The sequence below is a fragment of the Peromyscus maniculatus genome, chromosome 21 (assembly GCF_049852395.1).
Source record: "Peromyscus maniculatus bairdii isolate BWxNUB_F1_BW_parent chromosome 21, HU_Pman_BW_mat_3.1, whole genome shotgun sequence".
NCBI classification, from domain to species: Eukaryota; Metazoa; Chordata; class Mammalia; order Rodentia; family Cricetidae; genus Peromyscus; species Peromyscus maniculatus.
This window is the reverse complement of record NC_134872.1, coordinates 53094321-53117823: the sequence shown is the minus strand read 5'-3', so window position 1 is coordinate 53117823 and position 23503 is coordinate 53094321. Positions and strand designations below refer to the sequence as shown.

At 41.0% G+C, this 23503-nt stretch overlaps 1 protein-coding gene across 1 annotated transcript in view; it reads right to left on the bottom strand.

Annotated features, from left to right (window-relative positions):
- Positions 1-10259: 10259 nt before the first annotated feature.
- The window catches only part of Opn5 (opsin 5), a 54295-nt gene continuing 41051 nt past the window's right edge, over positions 10260-23503 (bottom strand). The window contains exon 7 of the mRNA XM_006994448.3: positions 10260-11031. Coding sequence (XP_006994510.1) covers positions 10954-11031 — 78 coding nt within the window. The 3' untranslated portion in view covers positions 10260-10953. The remainder of the gene's footprint in view (positions 11032-23503) is intronic.

The window sequence follows — 23503 nt, the reverse complement described above, 5'->3', positions numbered from 1 at the left end:
TTCTCTGATGATGGCTGATCAGGACACTCATCTATGAATATAGCAGAAAGTCTTTAGGAGGAGTCATTTTATTTCTATGTTACTTTAACAGAACAATAGTTTTTCCCCTAAGCCCATGGCCTATTGGGTCCCAGGTTCTTGTCTACCCTAGCAGCATCTGGCATGGGTTTCATCTCACGGAATGGGCCTTAACTATAATCAGATAATGTCTGGTTACTCCCACCACAGTTTGTCACTTTTACACGAATGCATCTTCCAGGAAGATCACAACTATAGATCACAGGGTCTGCAGTCGGGATGGCGCTTACCTTTCTTTTCTGGAAGCATGTGGAGTACCTTCCAGTACTATCAACACCCATCAGTGGGAGTGAAGGCTCTAGGTAGATGCTGGTTTGACTTTCCCATGTTCAGTGTGTTATGTACGTGTTGGCTTCAGCAACAGGGCCTTACCATAAGTTTATGGAGAGCAACCTTGGAGAGCCTTGGCAATGCCTGAGTTGTGTAGAGGTTTCCATGGGGGCCCACTGGCCAACAGCTCGAGTAGATGTAACCCATCCTTGGCATGTAGGTTTCGTTTAGTGATGAGAGATGACTGGTTTGGGCTTTTGTCTCTCCAGTTATTTCCTGATTGCATTTAATTTTCTTTCATATATGTCTATATTTTAAGAAGCTTCTGCAGTATTAGGTTTCCATATAACCCCTCAAAGGAACCTTAGTTTTAGCTGTCCTTCCCCATATTCCCTCCCTTACTTCTCATTTCCCTCCCCTCCCCATTTGATCCTCCCCCTGCCTCTGTCTATTTGTAACTAGCTATGATATTTCCACTTTCTAGGAAGATCCTCCCCCTTCAGTCCCTTCTCTATAACTAACTTCTGTGACTATATGGATTCTAACCATCTTGCTTGAAGAATTGACAGCAAGCCACATATAAGCAAATACATACTGTGTATGTCTTTTGGGGTATGAATTACCTCACTCAGGATGATTTTCTTTTCCTAGCTCCATTCATTTACCAATGAATTTCCTGATTTCATCTTTTTAACAACTGAGTGGCATTCCATTGTATAAATGTACCACATTTTCTTTATCCATTCATCCACTGATGGACATCTAGGCTGTTTCCAATTTGGGATACTATTAATAGAGCAGCATAAATATGGTTGAGCAAATGTCTCTGTAGTAGGATGTAGGGTCCTTTGGGTATATGCTCAAGGCTGGTATAACTGGATCTTGAGGTAGAACTTTGCCCAGCTTCCAGAGGAGCCACCACCCTGATTTCCCGTAGTGGCTGTACAGGTATGCACTCCCACCAGCAATGGATATACACCAGCGACTATCCTAAATGCTTTCAATATTTCAATAGCTCATCTCACTTACTCATCCGGAATACGCAGTGAAGTAAAGATCCCCTCCATTCTCCTGGTTAAAAAACTGAGCTTTTCGAACCTAGGATAGTACAGAGCCTGGGCTCACCCCATGCTCTCAAAGCAAGACTCATTCTGGCAATGTGAGCCCTTCTGTGATACCTATCAGGTAAATCTAATCCGCCTACATTCTCTTGACTCAATAGACAACCAAGTTACTTTTCCACACCTCCAGTTGTGACTGAAATGACTGGAAGTTTAGATGAGGAAGGAATGCGTGGTCTTCTGAATCCAGTTTGCCAGGAATGATTGAAAGTTTAGATGAGGAAGTAACGTGGTCTTTTGACTACAGCTTGCCAGACATCACTCAAACTGCTGCCTCCAAACTGGAAAGGACTGGCTTCTCTCGTGCATTTTCTAACACACACTGAAGCCAGTTGGAAAGAAACACTGAAAATTACAGAGAGAGGGGAAACGTCTGTTCTGCTCATGAAAGCATGCCTTCACAGCAATTGCTGCTCTCCCGTTAGGCTTATTGTTATATTCTAAAAGAAAAATCGGGTTATGATGGGCCATGAATCTTCTGGAGCTCCTGTCTGGAAAGCAATTTTGCTTCCTTAAGCATTTTCATAAGTTAGCTTTGCTGTTCTGCCAGGAGGCCTCTGCTGAGAACGCCCAGTCATCAGTACACATCTAAGGAGCTGTAGCCCTGTCCTATTTTCATTGAACGTGACCTTGAAGAAATACTAAATGGGACTTGTTTAGAGGGGCAAGGAAGAGAATTACTTCATATTCCTGCCACTGTCAGCTCATCTTAATCAGAGGAATTTTACACCAACAGGAATTCACGACGTGATGAATTGCTAATGTGCAAAGTCTCAGCGGAGGTGTGTTGCTGCTTTATGGTGATGGAAACACACTACTGTGAATAGACTTTCATGAGACAGCCCTGTCACTTTGTCTGCTGAGATGAAGTAATTTCCCTGTTACCAAATCTTTAGATCTTACCTGGGAGAAAGTGAGGAAATGCTTGTATCTCTTTTTAAGGAAAATGTGGCATTATATTTTCCCTTCGACTTGATCTTCAAATTACATAAAATCCAATTTTACTTCCATTTTACAATTATACAAAAGACAGTAGCAATTTTACTTGCTATGTATAATTTCAATTTTTAATTTAATAAATATTTTCATCTAACATTCTTCAAAGGCCATCAAAATTATCTCTGGAAAGTTGAATGTTTCTGGTCATCTTTTCAGATCCTCCACATTTTCCATTTACCATCCACTCTCAGAATCATGTCTATTTGCTTTGGCTCTAAGGGCTGTGTCTCAGCATAATTGACTCTACTCTCTCTATTATCAGATACATCTACCCTGACCTCTGGTCTTCTCACATTATTTTACTGTGTCTCACACTGTCTTGTTCCATTTGTATTACTATAACAGAATATTACAGACCGGTTGGTTAGTTGGTTGGTTGGTTAGTTGGTTAGTTGGTTGATTTTATCTTGAGACAGGTTCTCGTGTAGCCTAGAGTAGTCTCAAATTCACTATGTAACCAAAAATTCCCTTGGACCTCTGACCCTCTTACCTCTATCTCACTGTGATGGAATACAGGCAAGCATTATCATGCCTCATTTATGTGGTATTGGGGATCAAGCTTAGTATGTCAGGAGTACTAAGCAAGAACACTACCAACTGAGCTACATTCTCAGCCATGACTGGTTAATTTATGAAGAATGGGAACTTACCTTCTTATAGATCTGGAAGCTGAGAATCCAGCAGATTCAGCTTTCTGAATGCTGCTCTCAACTGGGTGGTAGTGACACATGCCTTTAATCCAAGCACTTGGGAGGCAGAGGCAGGTGGATCTCTGTGAGTTCAAGGCTAACCCAGTCTACAAATCGAGTTCCAGGATAGCCAGGACTGTTACACAGAGAAACTCTGTCTAAAAAAAAAAAACAAACAAACAAATGAATAAGGGCTGCTCTCTACTTGCAAGTTAGTACCTTCAAGTTATGTCCTCCAGAAGAAAAGAAGACTGTGTCTTCACATGATGACAGACAGAAAGACAAGTCAATACTTGCCCAGATGCTGGGAGAAGCCTTTTCTACAAAGGACCTAATCTCTTTTATAGGGAGGAGCCCTTATGGCCCCATCATCTTTAAAGTTCATGCCTGTTAATACCATCACACTGCCCAAGCTTCAATACTACCTGACTTTTAGAAGGACACATTTAAACCTTGGCACACATTTGCCTTTTCTCCACCATTTTTTTTAATATTTTTATTTTCTAATTAAATTTTACATATCAGCCACTGATTCCCCTGTCATCCCACCCCCCAGCCCTCCCCCCAATCCACCCCCCATTCCCACCTCCTCCAAGGCAAGGTCTCCCCTGGGGAGTCAGCCCAGCATTGTAGACTCAGCTGAGGCAGTCCCCTCCAGTCCCCTCCTCCCTACACCAAGGCTGAGCTAAATGTCTCAGCATAGGCTCCAGGCTCCAAAAAGCCAGCCCATGCACCAAGAACAGGTCCCAGCTCCACTGCCTGGGGGCCTCCCAAACAGTTCAAGCTAATCAACTGTCTCACTTATCCAGAGGGCCTGGTCCAGTTCCATGGGGGCTCCTCAGCCATTGGTTCACAGTTCATGCATTTCCACTAGTTTAGCTGTTTGTCCCTGTGCTTTTTCCAATCATAGTCTCAGTATTTCTCGCTCATACAATCCCTCCTCTCTCTCGCCGATTGGACTCCCAGAGCTCCACCTGGGGCTCGGCCATGGATCTCTGCATTCTCCACCATTTCTAACACTACCATTCTCCTGGCACTGCTCCATTTGATGGCATTTCTAAGAGGGACATCTGACATCCCTGTATACAGTGGTTTCCTATTACTAGTATGTTCATGCATAGTTGTGGACAGTACAGTGCCAAAGAGGATTCCCACAGAACAAAGCCAGAGGCCGTGGGAAGCAAATAATAAGGATTCTTTCCATCAGAAGACCCAGAACTATCAGATGGAATTCACCAACACAGGGAAGCTTCAAAACATCTTCCAAGCTGATGCGTGCTGTGGTGTCCGTGTTTCCATCATCCACTAGTTTGTGAGTAAGACTGTGCATCATAGTCACCTAGTTCCTAACCCAAACACCATCTCATGTGTAAGATGGAAGTGAATGGTGGTACCAGGCCCAGGATGTCTTTCCCAAATCTGACAGAGGTAGTGATGTCATCCACATCTTCTAATGTATTAACCTCTCCTAAACTATTAACCAGTTGAGACTTCAGGCAAACCTTCCTTTGTGAAAGTGGAGGGGTAGGTGGTGGTGTGCCTGTGTGATGGTGCTTAATACTAGTTGTCAGATAGATGTGACAGAAACTGCTATTTGTCCCCCATTTCCTCTCCCCTTATTGACTTAACTCTAAATATTAGCTACTTAAAAAAAGCATGCCCTCTAAATAGGAAAAACATTTTTCTTAGTCATCAATGTAAGTAGATGTAATTATGTGACTAAGACCTGGCAAGACGATTGTGGGGGATGCTATATGGGACTTTCAAGGTGGGTCCTGAGGAAGAATGTACTTGATATCTTATCCTTTTAACCCTCCAGCCTCCAGGGATGTGATAGAAGTTCAGAAATGACAGGAGTTGTTAACCCAGCCATGTAGAACATTAAGACTATTTTTATTTTAATTACTGAGAATGACTGAGCCAGAGGTGAAAGGAGCCAGGGTCTCTGCTGAAAGAGAATACATTATCCAGATTGCATTAAACCACTTAACAGAAAAATTAACTTCTGGTTTATTTGGACTATTTTATTTTTATTCTCCAATTTAAATGTTGACATGAACATTGTAAAATACATTTGATGATTATGTGTATAAACCTGTGATGTTGGTTTATAATTCAAACTTAAGAATAAGAACATAAGCTGAAAACGATTATATACTTAAAATGCCATCTAAACTGAATTCATAAAGTTTGTATTTATAATTCCTTCTGACAATGTTACAGTGAATAAAAATTTTAGTCATTATTTGGAGCTGTGCTCAAAGAAGCTGAGAGGGGTGATAGCAGGCCCAGTGTCAAAATAAAAGCAGGACTGAAATAAGAACTTTTGAATTTTATGTCACTGACCACATTTTCAGTTTTTTAATATCAACTTTATTCTGACATGGCCAAGATGATATTATCTATCTCTGTCTTGACCATAACGCTCAAATTACAGCCACCAGCAAAACACCAAAGTCAGTAATTAAGGTATTAATTTAAATATCAGCTTGAAGGTCCTATTGAGCTTCTAGAGAAGAACTGTCATCACAGCTGTGGGCCTGTGAATAAATCATAACAAGACAGTGATGGTTTCATGTTACAAAATGTGTGGAGAGGGGATATAAAGGGTTGGTGGATTTTTCATTCTGGATTCTTTCATCTTTTAAAAGCTAAACCATGTGAATATATTACCTATCCCCTCCTCAAAAAAAAAATCACACTTAAGTGACAAGGATATTGTACTAGATTTACCAGAGCTGTTACCACATTTGGTTTGAAATGCCAAAAGAGTAGGAGGTAGGTATTTTACCACTCCCCGTTCATCATGAGATCACGTACAGATGGGCAAAACATCTGCTCTGAGTCAAGACAAAGAGTCAATCCAAGCAAATATATAAGGGAGACATTGTTGGAGAAACAATGAGGTGTGATAAAAGCCAGACTTCAGCAGCAGGTGACTGACTCTTACCAAGAAGTTCTTGACTGAATCTCACTTTTATTTTCTATGGCTGAAGGATAATAAGGAAATCTATCTCATCCAGAGAAGGCCATTGAGGAAAGGATTGAAAGAGCATTGTAGATTCTGTGTGTATAGTAAGAACTCAATGAAAGGCTGGCAAAATTGTTCAGCAGGCCAAGACACTTGCATGGAAGACAGACTACCTGAGTTGGGTCACAGAATCCTGCAATGAGGCGGAGGAGACCTAAGTCCTGAGAATCATCCTTTGACCAACATATGTATGCTTTATACTTTTAAAATGGAACTTCATAGGAGCTAGAGAGATAGTTCACTGCTCTTGCAGGGGATGTAGGTTTGCTTCTCAGAACCCACATGTCTGTCTGCTCACAATTCCTACAACTCCAGTTCCATGTAATCCAATACCCTCTGTCCTCTGTGGGCCCCTGTACTCAGGAAAACACACATACATAAAAATGAAAATAAATAAATAGTATCTGAAGGAGAAAGAGAACTACTACAACTATAATAATAATAATAATAATAATAATAATAATAATAATAATAATAATAATAATACAGATTGGGTGCTGGGGAGGTAGTTCAGCAGTTACGAGCTTATATTGCTCTTGCAGAGGACCAGAGTTCAGCTCCCAGCACCTATCCTGAGAGGCTCACAAATGGTTGTCTCCAGCTCCCAATCTGATGCCCCCTTCTGGCCTCTTTGAGTAGATGCTATCATACACAGACCCAAATGCATACTTGTAATTTAAAAAATGAAGAGAAATACATCTTCTAAAAATTAATTAATGAAAAAAGAGGCCATGAATTTAGAAAAAAAGCAAGAAGGGGTCATGGGAGGATTCAGAGGGGTGAAAGAGGAGGAAATGATATAATCTCAAAAGTAAAAGAAAGGATATTTTTAAAATCAAATAAATAATGAACAGTAATCCATTCCCCTTATACATATTAATAAAGACTTTTAAAATCTTCAGAGTTGATGCCCTCACTGTTAAAAAAAAAAATCAGAAAACAAACCACAGAGTCCTGTGTTCAACAAAACCTTTGCATTTTTTCTTAGGTTTTCAGTAAGACTCACTTTTCTGTACCTTGTCACAGTTGGATTGAGTCACAGGACTAGCCAACGGACAGTGGTGGGATTGAACATAAAACATGATATGACATAGCATCACACCGTTTGAGGTTCTGCTCTCCTCGCACCCTTTACAGCAGAGAGGGTAGACTGAAGACAGGTGTTCCGCAAAGTGAAAGGTGTCTGACCCTGGAAGATGGTGTAAGGAAAGTCCCTCTGGGGGACACCTGGGGTCATCATGACTCAAGCAAGAAATAAGCTTTTATAGGACAAACAGCAGAGGCTGGAAGGGGAGTTTATATTTGTTTAATGTTACCATGGCGTAGCATTGAGGTAAGAGTATGACTTTTAAAGGGTCCGAAATTACAGCTGTTACTTCCTCATCTGGATTGACTTCTGTGTCTATGCTTATCTCCATTTCCTCCTTCTCCTGCTCTTCCTGCTAATCCAGCCTCAAGCACAAACACTCACAAACATATTCTCTCCAGGCTCTTCTTTTTAAAATTCTCAAAATGGCTTGAAAGTGTTCCCTTTTATTGAAAATATATTCTTTTTTTTTTTTTTTTTTTTTTTTTGGTTTTTTCGAGACAGCGTTTCTCTGTGTAGCTTTGCGCCTTTCCTGGAGCTCACTTGGTAGCCCAGGCTGGCCTTGAACTCATAGAGATCCACCTGGCTCTGCCTCCCGAGTGCTGGAATTAAAGGCGTACACCACCACCACCCGGCTGAAAATATATTCTTTTCTTATATAATGTATCCTAATTACGGCTTCCCCTCCCTCCACTCCTCCCAGTTCCTCTCCACCTCTCCTCCTATCTGGATCCACCCCCCTTTTTGTCTCTCATTAGAAAAGAACAGGCTTCTCAGGGATAATAATAAAATACAACAAACTAAAATATAAGATAAAACAAAAACTATCACATCGGAGTCAGAGAAGACAAACAGAAGGAAAAGGAACCAAGAGAAGGCACAAGAAACAGAGACCCACTCGTTCACATATTCAGGAATCCTGTGAAAACACCAAACTGGAATTTATAACACATATGCAGGGGACCTGGTACAGACCTTTACAGGCCCTGTGCATGCTGCCTCAGTCTCTGTGAATTCATAAGTTTATTAATCCTGTTGATTTAGAGGGCCTTCTTTCCTTGGTGTCCTCCATCCCCTCTGACTCTTACATCCTGCCTCTTCTTCCTCAGTATTCCGAGCCCTGAGGAGAGTGATTCCATGGAGACATCTCATTCAGGACTGAGTGTTTCAAGGTCTCTCTCTTTACATAATATCTGCCTATGGGTTCTGTATGAGTTCCCATTTGCTGGAGGAAGAAGCTTCTCTAATGATGGCTGAGGAGGTGGTGAGAGTGTGAGATCCAGAGGGGATGGAGGACACCAAGAAAACAAGGCCCTCTAAATCAACAGGATCCCTGTACATGTAAACTCACAGAGACTGAGGCAGCATGCACAGGACCCTCACGGGTCTGCACCAGATGGAGTCCTAAAGTTGAAAGGAAGAGGGGACACAGGTCCCCATCCCTAATCCAGAAGTTATCTCCAGTTGATTACCACTTGGAAATGAAAATTCAGTTTCATCCAAGGTAGTCTCCCTTGGAAACAAACTACTCTTAAGGGTAGGCTGCATGCCCACAGCAGAGGGCCAGTTGAAGACGAACTCATTGGCATTTGTGGAGGTTCCTTGTCTCACAATGTCTTGTTAGGGTATTTCCTATTTTTTTTTTGAACTTTATCTTATTACTATTTATTTTTACCCTCTCTCATGGGAGGTTCTTGGATTCTTGTGCCTTCTCCTGGTCTCCTTTCCTTACGTTTGTTTGTCTAGTCTAATTCCGATGTGTCGGTTTCTGTTTTATCTTATTTTATTTTATCTTATTATTTGTTATCCCTTAGAAACCTGTTTGTTTCCTAATGAGAGACAGAAAGGGCATGGATCCAGATGGGAGGGGAGATGGGAAGGAACCAGGAGCAGCAGAGGGAGGGGAAGCCATAATCAGGACATATTGTGTGAGGAAAAAAAATCTATTTTTGATAAAAGTAAAAAGTAATAATACTTTTTATTATTTTGCAGTGCTGGCAATTATGTTTAGGACCTCACAGGTGCTCAGGGAATGTTCCATCACTGGGCTATGCTGTCCACCCCAGACCCCTTTCAAGTTTTAAAAACATGGTCGGAGTTGAGATTTTTGTTTCTTGCAGTAGTGAATTTCATACAATGGTCGAGCTCTTTCTTCTCTCTGGCTTGCTCTTTGTTACCCTGTGCTGCACTTTGGACATGGTGTCCCTCACACAGGTTCATGTGTTGACAGCTTGGTCCACAGCTAGTGCCACGAGAGGCCATTAGGTCACCAGGGTGCTCACTTCATCAGCAGTTCATGCAATGATAAAATGGGCCATTAGGAGGGTGGCCTGGTTAGAGGAAGGAGTGTGTTGAGGGGCCATCTTGATGGCCAATAGGAAACTAGCTCAGCAGCATCTGTGGAGGCCCCATGTCTCATAATGCCCTGTCAAGGTTTTGGAGGGGATTCTTTGTTTTTATCATTTCTATTTTTAAATTTTATCGCAGTTCTTGTTTTTATTTTTATTTTATTTTATTTATATTAATTTTCTATCTTTTTAGCCTACAGATCCTTTGCATGTATATCATGTCTTCCAGTTTATCGGGTTTTTATGGACTTGTGTGAACAAATGGGTCTCTGCATCTCTACCCCTTTCATGTGCCTTTCCTTGAGCTCTTTCCTTCTGTCTGTTTTATCTTGTTTTGATATATTAGGTTGTGTTTTATGTTACTATATATTATATGAGAGAAAAGCTGTTTCCAATAGAAAGGGGGAAAAAGAAATATTCCCAACCACTGAACATTTTTTCCTAAGCTCTATGCTCTTAGAGAAGTCGACACAAATCACCATTATGGGCAAATGGAGAATTACCAAATTGTGCAATTGGGCTGGTTCCCTTAATATAAGGTACCTTTATTTTAGTCCTGTCAGAGGCTTACAATATTGCCGATGCTTTAGATGTAAAATAAACAAGGCCAAGAAAACAAAAATGGCTCAGAATGTTGGTGCAATATATTTTCTTTATTTAAAAAAAATGTACTTGAACAGCAGCTGTGGCTTCAAAAGAAAATGATTTTCAGTGTGCAAAGAGAAACGGACAAAGATGAAAAGTACTAATCCATCCTTCCCCAGTACAGTCAACAAACGGTTCTTCAATTCGACACACAGCTGGGACAAAACCAATGAGTCAAATGCTAAAACATCTTCTGAATGTTCTCATAGAGAGTACTTACAAGTGCTATGTACAGGTTGACTTGACAGAGGACTCTTTGAGAAGTCTCCCAGATAAATGGTCCAAATTCTAACCATCTACAAGAATAAGTGGTTGATGGTTTCAAGGGCATGTTCACAGTAGTTAATGCATCAATAAGCTCTGTTACTATCACAATGAGTAGGAAGCTTAAGGTACGATGCACCTTCCCATGGCTTAGGATGTGCTTTTCATCTTGGACCACTTTAATCATCTATAAAGACTAAAGAGTGGACACTTTCACATGCTATGTACTTACAATTAAACTTCGATATCAGTACTGCAGTCAACGCTGACCATATATTTTCTCAACTTAAAAACAAATGCAAAGAATACACTACAAGCTTTTTTTTTTTTCGGCATTTCAAAGAGTATATTGAAGCTGGCCACTTATTTCTGAAGCCCTGACGGACAGGTGCGGGGTTTCTCGGCCTCAGAACACAGATGCTTATTTCTTGTCACAGTCACCATCATTACTGTGACTCTCTCCATCCATAACATGGGCACTAGTAAATCTGGAACTGCTCTGTTTGAGAGAACAACAACATTTTTGAGGTGCATGTCTACTAACGTCAGGCTGCCTTCAACAGCTTCCCAGTATTCACAGATGCAGAATGGTGTAGATCAGTGGTTCTCGACCTTCCTAGTACTGCCACCTTTTCATACAGTTCTTCACGTTGTGGTGACCCCAAACCATAAAATTACTTCACTACTACTTCACAACTCTAGTTTTGCTACTGCTGTGAATTGTAGTGTAAACATCTGATATGCAAGATATCTGAAATGCCACCCCACAGGATTGCGACTTACAGGTTAAGAACCACTGATATAGATGGTCTACAACCCCAACCCACACTCCCTGAAGCCAGACTTGGATTTATATGAATTTACCCATATTTGAGCAATGATCACTGGAGCAGAAATGTTTAATGCTTACCTTAGGGCACTCCAGAAAGATGCTAAGGATGAAACCCAATGGGAAAGGGAAAGCTTCAAGGATAGAATCTGAACTTAGCTAACCTTAAAACCAGAATGAACTATGGTCTTATCCCTCTCTGGGAAATGAGTCAAGATATTCTTCTGCTTTTGAAGTACAACCAAGGACCACAAGAATACAACCCATGTTCAGAAAACCTCAAATATAACGCAATTATTACCATATATCTTTACAAAACACTTAGATGGGATATGGATATTTTGCACCCAAAAATACACATGTGTATGCAAATGTTTATACATGCATGTTTATATGGATGAATGGATAATAGGTAGATGGATGGATATAGATGATAGAGAAACAAATAATTTTTTTCCTTCAATTCTCCCATGAAGTAGAAAGATATGTTGTATATCTATGATAGTATTAGTTTATCATTTCACAATTTAGATATGCACTACATATCAAGGAAACACCACCCCTAAAAAGACTAAAACAAATAAACCTGGAGTAATAGAATTGTGCCTCCAGTGTATTTCAAGTTGGAAATTCTAACCCAGCTCCTTTATACTACATTCACCAGACAGAAGCATAAATGCCTGAAGCAAGATCACCTCTTCAGGCCCAGCTCGTCTGACTGCGCATCCGTTCCAGACATCCCTCCCTTATCCCACAGAGAGAAAACCATATACAGCAAGTATACCACGTTCTCAATTCACCCCACTGCTTCTCTTGCTGGTTACCTAACCCCACGTCCTTGACTCTCTATGCTCTGATAGCAGGACCATGTCTCTCTCGCTTGATTTCTGTCACTCTCTTCATGGATACCTATTAAACACACTCTTCTGATAAGAGCTAATGTTATGTGATAATCAGTGATTGGCATGCCATCATATAGCTTTCTCTGTCAAGCTTGATTAAGAAAATGGGGATGTTAAGGGAAGAAGTCTAATTAGCATCTAGGATCCTGCAAATGCAAAAGTTCCAGAAATACCTGGAAATATGCTTTTCTCAATGCCTTCTGGTGACCACCCCAGACTCTACCAATAAGCTTTCAATCCAGATTCTTCTATCCTGATTCAACCCACTTTTTGTTATTTTTAAGGATGAAAAGTCTGAAGCATTTTTGAAATTCCCTAGTTTTATCTGACGTTTTGGCTCTTTAAAGTGTTTTGCTTATACATGAGGTATTTTATAGACAGATACACACCATTCTCTTCTTACCAAGATAATAATGAAGAAGAATGATGGATTATTTTTACTTTTTTTACATGTGTAGTATTATTTTATTTGTGCCAATAAAATTGTATTACTAACAAAATGTTTAAAAATTCTCCCTGATTGTTTTGAAGTATCTTTAGCCTCTTTAGAGTGAACTATCACATGTCTGTATTTGCTCTCCTTTTGACATTATAGCAACCTTAATTATAGAAGAAGCCGTTTTCCACCAAGAATTCAATTTGTCATTCAAAATATTTGTAATCTTTATATATCTTACTCTGTTGTGAAATATTACTTTGACTAGGAAAAGGTGTGTTACATTTGTTTATGCTGCATTTGTTTAACTGTAAAGATGTGTTGCATTTATTTATGCTGTGTGTGTTTAATTATGTAAAGATGTGTTGCTGTTTCACCTTGCCTGCCTAAGGCACCTGATTGGTCTAATAAAAAGATGAATGGCCAATAGCTAGTAAGGTGAGAGACAGGCAGGGCTGGTGCATAGCTGAAATTTTCGGGGGGACCCAAAAACTTCAGCTACACTGGTGGGCAGAGAGAATAAGTAGGAGGAGGGCTCTATGCTCAAGACAATAAGAGAAGAGTATAAGGGAGACACCAAGGCCCAGCCAGGCAGCCGCCGGCCAATCAGACATGGAGTAGGACATACAGAATGAAAAAAAAAAGGTAAAAAGGCCCCAAGGCAAAACATAGATGAAGAGAAATAGGCTAATTTAGGTTCTAAGAGTTAGTGGGACAAGCATAAGTTAAGGCCAAGCATTCATAATTAATAATAAGTCTCCATGTCGTGATTTGGGGGCTAGTGGTCCAAGAAAGCCTGTTGCATTACTCTGAAGTAAATGAGTAGTGATGCTGCATTTGGATATTTAGCAATTCTCCAATCACAAGTTTGTCCAGAACTGTACAGTGACAACACATGAAAATCGTAAGGCAGAGAACTACAGAGATCATCTTCAGATCAGGCTGAACTCCTCCCCTCTCCACTTCACCGTGCTGAACACTTCTTCACTTCTGCTGGTTTCCCCTTTCAGTCTCCCCCAACAAACTATAAGCAACATACTTACACATCCTCTTCTCAAGTCTGTGTCCCCAGACTTCCACTCATGCATTCCCCTTTAGTTTGGAAAAAGGATATATTCCCTCTTCCTCTTTTTAAAATTTATTTGTGGGGGGCAGGGCTATATGAGGGGGAAGCTATGTGTGTGAGTGTGGTGTGTATATTAGTACAGTGTTTGTAGGAATGCCGTACAGGAATTGATTACACACCTCTGCATTTGCTCTTGGAAGCCAGAGAAGGAATCAGAGGTCCTGCTCTGTCATTCTTTGCCCTTTGAGAGAGGCTCTCTCATCGAACCTAGAGCTAAGCTAGTAGCCCGCAAGCCCTAGCCGTCCTCCTGAACACCCCAACCCACCCCGTGCTGGGATTACAGGTGTGCAGACACACCTGGCTTTTTTATGGATGCTTGGGATTTGAACTCAAGCCCTCACATGTGGGCAGCAAATGCCTTACTTACCAACCCAGCCCCTCATTCCCTGTCTTTTTATTTATGAAGTTGTCGCTGCCAACTTTCTATCTCTTTAAGAAATCCATCTGAAGAAACCCTCAGCATGTTACCCATTCACACTATACTCCAAGGTTCCCTTTCCCTCAAAAATATTAATGTGGAATGACAGCCATTGGGGGATATTTTACACAACATCCAATCAGTCTCCAGGAGTTCTGCAAGAGGGAAAGCCTGAGCTCATGGTGTCCTCTCCAGTTCTCTTGCTGCCTTGCTGTGCTTTTCATCAAGTCCTAGGAGAAGGCACTTGTGGCCATTTCTCTGCTCTGGCTTTGTGGTTTCCATTTTTAAACTACTTGTAGGACTTGGCAGGTCCGTGTGTTATATCATTTGATCACCAAAAAGTAATTTAAGGGTTATATCCCAGTTTTCAGATAAGCACACGGAGGCTCACAGAGTTATTCTCCCAGGAACTCACTGTAAAAGCATAAGAAGCGACTCCCCAGCCCTGGCGAGCCAACGGCAGCATCAATGCTATCTGCTGTATGTCAGTGGCACCGCCTTTTTAACAGCAAGCTCTAAGTTTACACCACCTCGTAATTATGAGAGTGGATATAATAAGTAATGGGATCAAGATGCTTCATTCTGTATCTTTCCTCTTTTAATCTACCTAGAGACATTCCCTTTTAATCACCTGCAATGAATGATTGCTTATTACATAATTTTATGGCCCAGATACATGCAACACTAAAGCTGACTGAATTGCCCTTGGTAATTATAGCACGTGGGGGAAAAAAATCACATTTGCTTACCTTGACCTACTTGAATGAACTGATAATGTTCATTCTTAGCAGCCATCTAGCCAAATGCTCCCTATCTCCATGCAAGTGTAGCTCAGTCTGAATAAAAGCCCGTGAATCAGAGGCTTGGGGGTTGTTTTGTTTTGTTTTAGGTTGGGTTGGGGGTTGTTTTGTTTTGTTTTGTTTTAGGTTGGGTTGGGGGATTGTTTTTGCTGTTTTTGTTTTGTTTTGTTGTTTTGCTTTGCTTTTGCAAAAGCTCTGCTAATGTTGGTGCTTAATTCTCTGTAGCCATTACACAACTGTCCTGCTTCCCATGAGGCACTAAAGAGAATTGTATACTTGTAAGTTTTTGCATAAGTTTGTACTCATTAGATAATAAAGCTAACATGTTACCTAGGAGGCAACACTTTGACCTTAAAGAATGAATGATATGGGTGACACATGTCTCTTTCATGATTCTATTCTAGCCTCACCAAAGGACATCATGGATAAGTCCACTAATGAGCTACTGGTAGAGTCTGCAGAGACAATGCCACTCATAAGAGACAAGGACTAGAGTTTACAATGCAGGGGTGGTAGACATCACAAAGAGCATCAACAGGTCTCCATGGTCTGAAGGAGTGAAGGGATGCCATGGCCATTTATAGGTCAGCCCCAGGTTTCCTTAAATGCTAATAGAAGCATGAGCTCCTGCCTCTAAGAGATTCTGAGAAAAGCGTTCCCAGGAGAACATTTACCTCTGTCCAGTGGGTCTGGATAAAAGTGACATCCCATGTCCTATTCCTCAGCCTCCCCAGTCATATCAACTAGAACAATACAGGCTTGGAGGGTGCATTATATTTATGAATGCAATATTCACTATGCATCCAAAAGAAACTTGTCCCGGATATAAAAGGTTCTAATTCCAGTCCCAAGATGTGCTTGTGACCTTGGGTGAGGCATATACATTCTGTACCTTACCTGCTGAACAGAAGTCCATCCTTTCCTCCCTTCCACAAAGCATCGGAAAGTTTGGTTAAGACAAGGGAGCTTTAACAAGAGCACACAGTACAATGGAAACCAAAAACATTACTGTTAAATAAATTCCTAGTAGCTCCAGACTAATGTCTTTTGTTGTGTCTTGTCACTACAAGGAACCTGAAGTATGTCAGAACCACCAAAGGTCCCTCAGGTCACCAGCTGCTGTTAACTGCCCTGTCACATGCAGTGTGGTGCTTGAGAAGAACTCAGGCTCAGGGGGTGTCACACAGCCCCCAGAAAACCCTGCACTGGTTCAGGTGCTATGAAAGCATTTTCTGAGTTTCCATTTCCTGTTCTGAAATGGGATGATATGTTCATGAGTAAATCCCAATGAATCTGACTATCTAAGTGAGGATTAAATGAACAAGTAACCCATATAAGAGGATTTAACATAGAATTCAGCACCCAGTGAGTGCCTGATCAGGGCTAGAAATATTATCACTTCAAATGTCTTCCTATGACAAGAATAGAACCTCCAAACAATAAGGATTTCCAGAATCAGTTAAGTTTAGAAATGGATAAATTCCTATGAGGAGACGTGAATGTACTCAGAACCATCCGTGCATAGGCCAATTCTTCAAAATGGAGGCATGTTATCTGCACTTTGCATGACGTCTTTGAAGATTAAAACACTTTCTTTCTGCAGAAACTTTGCAGGGCTGGATTCAAGGGGTCATGCTTTGAGAAATATTGCTCTCAAAGTCAGATATTCATTACACTACGATGTTAAGCTCCTCAAGATATGAGAAAGAGGGTCAGGCACCTGCCACCAAACCTGACAACCTGAGTTCAATCCCAGAGACCTGCAAAAGGGAAGGAGAGAACCAACTCAGACCTCTACGTACATGCCATGGCAATGTGCTTCCCTGCTTTGAAACACACAAATAAATCAATTCAATTTAGAAAAGAATTTAATAAGAGATGAGGAAGAAAAGAAATGGAAGGATGCACCTAGTTTTTGTTTCTAGCTGACTGAGTTTCAGGGCACATTGATTTGTTTCCTTCCGATGAAATTCCTGTCTTGCCCTCTAGCCAGGCTTATGAAAGAAGAAAGGCTGAGTGCAGTTGGCCATTGCTGAAGCTGTGTGATGAATATAAAATATGTCGTTATAGCATTCACACCATGCATTCTTTTGTGCATGTTTAAAAAGTTCCATGGAAGTGTTAGAAGACACATCAAATAAACCAGAAAAAAAAAAGTACATGTGTACACACAGATAGACTGCAACTTTCTTCGGTGTACTACATTTTATTTCTTTATTTTGTGTGCTTTGGGGGGTGAGGGGAGCACACATGTCCCATGGCACGCAAGCAGAGGGCAGAGAAAGACTTGCCTGAGTCGGCTCTCCCCTTCCACTGTGAGTCCTGGGAATCAAACGCAGCTGAGCAGCCTTGGGGATGACGTCATTATCCTCTGAGCCAGCTCACCAAGCCCCAGACTATCTTTTAAAATAAACAACAAATCTAAGAAAAATGGCTACTGTACTGAGGTTTACACTCCTATTCAAGAAGAGGTAAGTAATTGGCTTCTTTACCAAGCGTGGGGATGAGACTCTTCTCACACTTCAAAACCCCAAGAGGTCACTCATGGTGACCACATTCAAGCCAAGTCCGCGTGGGGTGTGTGGAGGTATGGGAGCATCAACCTTTCAGCCAAGATATTGCATTTTCAACCTAGAGTATAAATTACATCTTTAAATGAGTCTTCTCTCTTTCCTGCCTGTCAGATATGCTGCTGCATTCAGTCAAGTAAAATTTTGATAGGCCTAATAACATAATCATCTCCTGTGTGACAGTGGACTTGACTTGAAGAACTGTGTCTAGTCTTCATTTTTTGGGGGGGAGTCCTTTTTTATTATTAATTTTTTTCATTTATTTTACATACCAACCACAATCTAGTCTTCATTTTAACTGAAGTGGTCTTTGGGGTTTCCAGCTGCCGGAAAATCCTAAGGAAGTTTCATTTGGGCCAGAATCCATTTCACCTGCCAAAATGCTAATACATTGTAAGAATTATCTTTACCGCTAAAAGTAAAATCAGCAAGCAGCAATCACATTTGGCCTTTTGGACCAATTCTCTCTAAATGCTGTTTTGTTCCAAATGCCATTGTTTTAAAATGTACCCCGTCCTGTCTAATTATGAACAATTAAGGTTCTTGCATAGGTGAAGTGTGTATTTTATTGCTTGAACTCACTTTGGGGCATTCACACACCTGCCTGTCACCAAGGTTTGTGTCCATGCATTAGTCATTTCCCAACTGGCCAATTTCATGGTCTCCGGGAGGGCCATTCTCATTCAACCAGCTTGTGTTTATAATACAATCAAAATTTATAAGGCACTTGGTTGTGTTTCCACCCTCTAAAGTTCCTCTTTCCTCTCACCCCCAGCCAGGCACAACAACTTTCTTCTTCACCTAAGAGTTACCTCTAAAATTAAGAACGTAATAAGGTCATCACTTTTGTTCCAGTTTACGTTTTGTTTTGTTTTTTTAAAAAAGCTCTTGTTTTGAGTCATGGAGATAATGGCTCACCAAGCTCACAATAAATTGACCTGCTTTGACTGCAAATTCCCCTAAGTCTTTAAGGAGGAAGATCCTTGGGGGTGGGGGAGTCTTAAGAAAAGGTAGTTCAACTTTCAAAAGTGGATGTTTCTACCTATGTGAACCCACACTGCGTTTCCAGTCACAAAAACACATTTTCACCAATCCACATTCACATCTACACAATAGAGACAAGTCGTATTCCAGATAGACATACAGCCTGCCACCCTTAGACTTTCCAAATGAGCTTTCACAAGACTATATTGGTTAAAAAGAAAGAAAGAAAGAAAGAAAGAAAGAAAGAAAGAAAGAAAGAAAGAAAGAAAGAAAGAAAGAAAGAAAGAAAGAAAGAAAGAAAGAAAGAAAGAAAGAAAGAAAGAAGGAGAAACACAGGGGCCTTTATTCACTAGTCAGGTTGCTCATTGCTGGCCATAGAAGGATGGATTTCTAGCACTCAGTAACTGTCACTGTTTTAAAATAAAATAATGGGCTGCCGGGCGGTGGTGGCGCACGCCTTTAATCCCAGCACTCGGGAGGCAGAGGCAGGCGGATCTCTGTGAGTTCGAGGCCAGCCTGGTCTACCAAGTGAGTTCCAGGAAAGGTGCAAAGCTACACAGAGAAACCCTGTCTCGAAAAACCAAAAAAAAAAAAAAAAAAAAAAAAAAAAAAAAATAATGGGCTTTGATGCTGCAAAGCCATACTGTTGTTTTACATTGTTTATTAGTTTCTTTCTCCTAGCAAGATAAATAGAATAGAAGTAGAAGATCAAAAAGCTAACATTAGTAAGCCACCTTCTCAGCAGATACCAGGCCCGGGATGAGTATTTTGGTTGTGCCTTTTTCATTGGACAAGTTGATTATCCCCGCCTTATAGTGAAGCAAAAACTAGGCTTCAGCAAAAAGCACAAAATTAAATGCAGCCCTAAATGTCCCATATATATACCAAAAGGATAAGGACTGTGTGGGTCCAGTTCTCAAGGACAGCTTCTCTCAGAACCTCCCTCTTGCGCACAGGCAGATGGTCTGGCAGACTCTGATCCGTAGGTGCGTTTCATCCAACCCCCTTTCTGGGCGTTCTAACGACCACAGTTATAGTTCAGGCCCCTTTTCCCGCGACGCCACTTTCATCGTTTCATCATTTCCTTGTCTTCTAATCATTGCCCAGAATGAAATTCACCCTTCCTGGAGTCGACTACAGATTTGTCCAAAACCTCCGCCCTGGTCACTTGAACCAACTGATGTTTTGATGTGCCCTTGAATCCACTAGGTACAGGGAGTTCACCACCTTCTTTCTGGTCAGGCCTCTCTGGGGCCAGTTCATGCCCCTCCATCTATGTTTAGAAGTTGAATTTGCCCTCCACCTATGCTTAGAAGTTGAATTTGTTCTTTAAGAGTCTGAAGAAGCCAAACTTCCTCCTTGAAGGCCAATTCCCTCCACTCCCTAACTCAGCCTTTCTTGTTAGACAGTAAGTGCCCCGATGACTAGACTCATGTCTTACTCAACATTACAAGCCAGTTGCTAATGGAGCCAAGATGATGTAACTAACCAGGGGCAGAAACTAGTTCTGATGAATGTATTAGCAATGTTTTTTCTTCCAGTATGCATGCTGCTTAAGACTGTGCTGGAGTTCGGACAAGCTCTGTGTTATTCTCCTGTCAGTTCAGAACCATCGAAGAAGTCTGTGTCCTTGTGCTTGTCCCTTAAACCCATATGGGGGGACCGCTTGTCCCACTTTCAATGACAGTGAGCTCGGGGCACTGTGTAGTCTATGGAATTCATTTGATCAACAAATGTATGGAATGATTTTTGGGGAAAAAATTAGTCAAATAACACTTTCCCATGGAGGCACATCTTTATGATGGTGGTTCCTGAACAGGTCCTCATTGGCTCTTTAGTGGACAATCTGCCCACAGAACAGATTTCTTAATTAAACTGAATTGCCCTGTGCCAGACTCCATTTCACATTTGCTAAATCAGTTTCATGAACAGGCCATCTTGTGTATCAGACTCTTGACTGCAAATATGTATAAATACACATTGCATCCTACTGTTCTGGGCATAGTTTTGAATCCTGGGGAAATAAGCTGGGCATTTGTTTCCAAGATGACTGGCATGTTTCATTTCAGAGTGAACAGAAGGGAAGCTCTTGGGGAAGTCTGTGAATTGGGAGGGGAAGAAATTCTACTCCATGTCAATAACCGAAGCCTAGAATCTTTAAATAACAAATGGTATTTTTTTGACACCCAGGCTTCAACCCACTATCAACACTTGTTCATTTTCACTTCTAAAATAGTTTTAATTTTTAACTATCATTCCCCTACAGGCCTTCTTTGGGCCTTCATCAGCCTTTAACTGATATCAATTTCTAACTCATAGACTGTATAAGAATTAGCTAGGACATTCACTTGAATACAGACACACAGATACCAGTCCACAGACTGTGGAATGGGCCCGGGTAATTCACATGTTAAATAAGGTTGGCAGGCAATTCTGATAGAGGGCCATGCTTGGGCCAGAACAAGGACCAATGTGTCTGTCATCTAAAATGGAAATCTGAAAATAACTTACTTAAAACTTATGCTTTCCCACACCAACTAAGAACAATGGAAGCTTTTGACCTCAGTGGTATGATGTTCAAAGACTTTTATGACCCCTTTCCCTGGATACTACTACCCACTTTGGTAGGACCTCCAGAAATACTGTTCTAGAATATTGATGTGGTGTGCTCATCCTCACAAAACTCTCTTGTTTTAAGACCCTCTCAAAGACTATTTCTGAATAGCTCTTAACTTGAGACTTCCTCTTCCAAGATTATCTCTGCTCCCAACTCCTCCCTACACTGTGTGGTTCAGAACAATCCCTTTATATTCTTACAGATCCCTCGGTAACATCAATCACAGCATCTCCCATGATGCAATGCAACCATCTACTTACTAATGTTTTTTCTACCACATCATGACCTCTTTCCACACAGGAAGCACACCTTGTTTTGTGCCTCTAAAGAAAGCACTCAACTGATGCTGTCTATTTGAAGTCATTCTCTGCTGTGACAGCAGCCCCTACAACTCATTCCTTATCCCACACGCTTAAAGCTTGGTGTGCAGGGTCTTAAGCTCTTAGTTCTCCGGTGCATTTGTAACTACAGCACAAAGAGGAAAGTGTTGTCAGGGCCACTGCTGAAGATTTTAAAGCAAGCAAGGGGAAAAAAAAGTGCAGATGAATCTCTGTCAGTCACAGAGCAGAGCATGGTTCTATAGGCTGATCGAGAGAAGGGAAGCGCAGCTCTGCCATGAGCAGACCACACCAATTCTCTATGTCTTAATTTTCTGATAGAGAGTGAAGAATGTCCCCTGGTTTTTTAAGACAATGAAGAAGATCTTGGCAAAGATTTTTCTATAAAGTATAAAAGTACATATTTTATGAAACCTAAGATAAAGGTTGAAGGGTTGAAAACCTTTTGCAACATAGAATCTCTCAACTATTCAAAAGGACAAGGATCTATGGGCAATATAGAAAGGAATGGTTGCATGCCAATACAATTTTATTTCTGAAAAAATAGTCAGTGAGCCAGATTTGGCCCAAGGGCTAGGGTTTGCAGACTTCTGTACCAGACAAACCACAACAGGTGCTGAACTTGAAGATGTTAATATTTTTCTTGGAGAAATTTTCTACTTGGTGAGCACTCTGAGTTTCAACCTTTTATACAGCCTTTAATTGTGTCCCCACTGGAATGAGATTGCACCAATGACCATGTGTACTCACTTGAATCAATATAACATAGGCTGTCATCTGGGACTCACTACCTCATATTTCCCATAATTCTAATCTATATTTGTCACCAGAAGTAAAAACAGTGGGGTGGGCCTGGGAAAGCATAGTTTCTGCTACGATTTTAGTCATTTTGCCACAAAGAAGTTAATCTGAAATTCTTTGTGAGACACTGAAGCAGCAGCAGCAGCCTCACTGATAAGAATGATTTTTTTCTTCTTGAAAATTGCTTGTATTGATTGCTAAATGGTTAACTAAGAGCCATGTTAAATGAAATTCAGACAATGCTGAATGAAACTAAGATACTAAACGGCTGAATGCTCTCCATTGCCCCCACCTTTCCCTCACCTATCACCTGACTATGACGGCCAAAAAGAAAACCCCCAGCCTTCAGAATTATTTAGGTATTTCTGACCCTCAACATACATCAGTGTGATTTCAAAGGAAACTTACTGTACTCTAGCATGAGATAACACACAGATCCTGTGCCTGCTAATTTATGGTATAATAAACACTGCTAGAGTTTTTATCTAGAGAGTAAGGCAAAAACAAGTATTTAAAAAATAAAACTAAATAATCTATACCTGCAACCTTTGTATATCAGCATTTATAAGCTAACTTTTTTCCATATTTTTCTGGAACAAGTTGTTGCCCTCCTCTGCCCACATAGTCACCAACTTTGAGTCCTCTAATGCCTGTCTTCATTGGCAAAGCCTTGACCAATAGCAGCCACTGCAACCCAAAAGGATGGGAAATAGTCTTGCCTGCTGCTCTCAGATGTGGACATGCATTTCCATTCTCACTCTAATTCCTACCATATTTGTACAGCTCATATACACTTCAGCTGCTTTAGTTCTTCTTGTGAACATCTATGCACCAGCTGTTTTTCTATGGGTGCCTATCTGGTCTAGTTCCCAGGCTGGCCCAACTGCTAACCTCTAGATCTGCTCAGGTCCTCCATATATTGGTAACAGAAAATAGCTTAAAAGACAGGGCTAGGATGTACTCTCATCCTGGAATAAAATCTTCCCTAGTTTGAAGAGGTATCCTCTTTGTGAGAATGTCTGCTTCTTTCCCCATCCTAAGAGAACAAATTCATAAGTACCTCACACTCAGGCTCAACCAGAGCTAGGATTATCTTTTGACTACCTTGTAAATCCCTCACTGGTAGCAAATGTCTGCAACACAGGCCTTT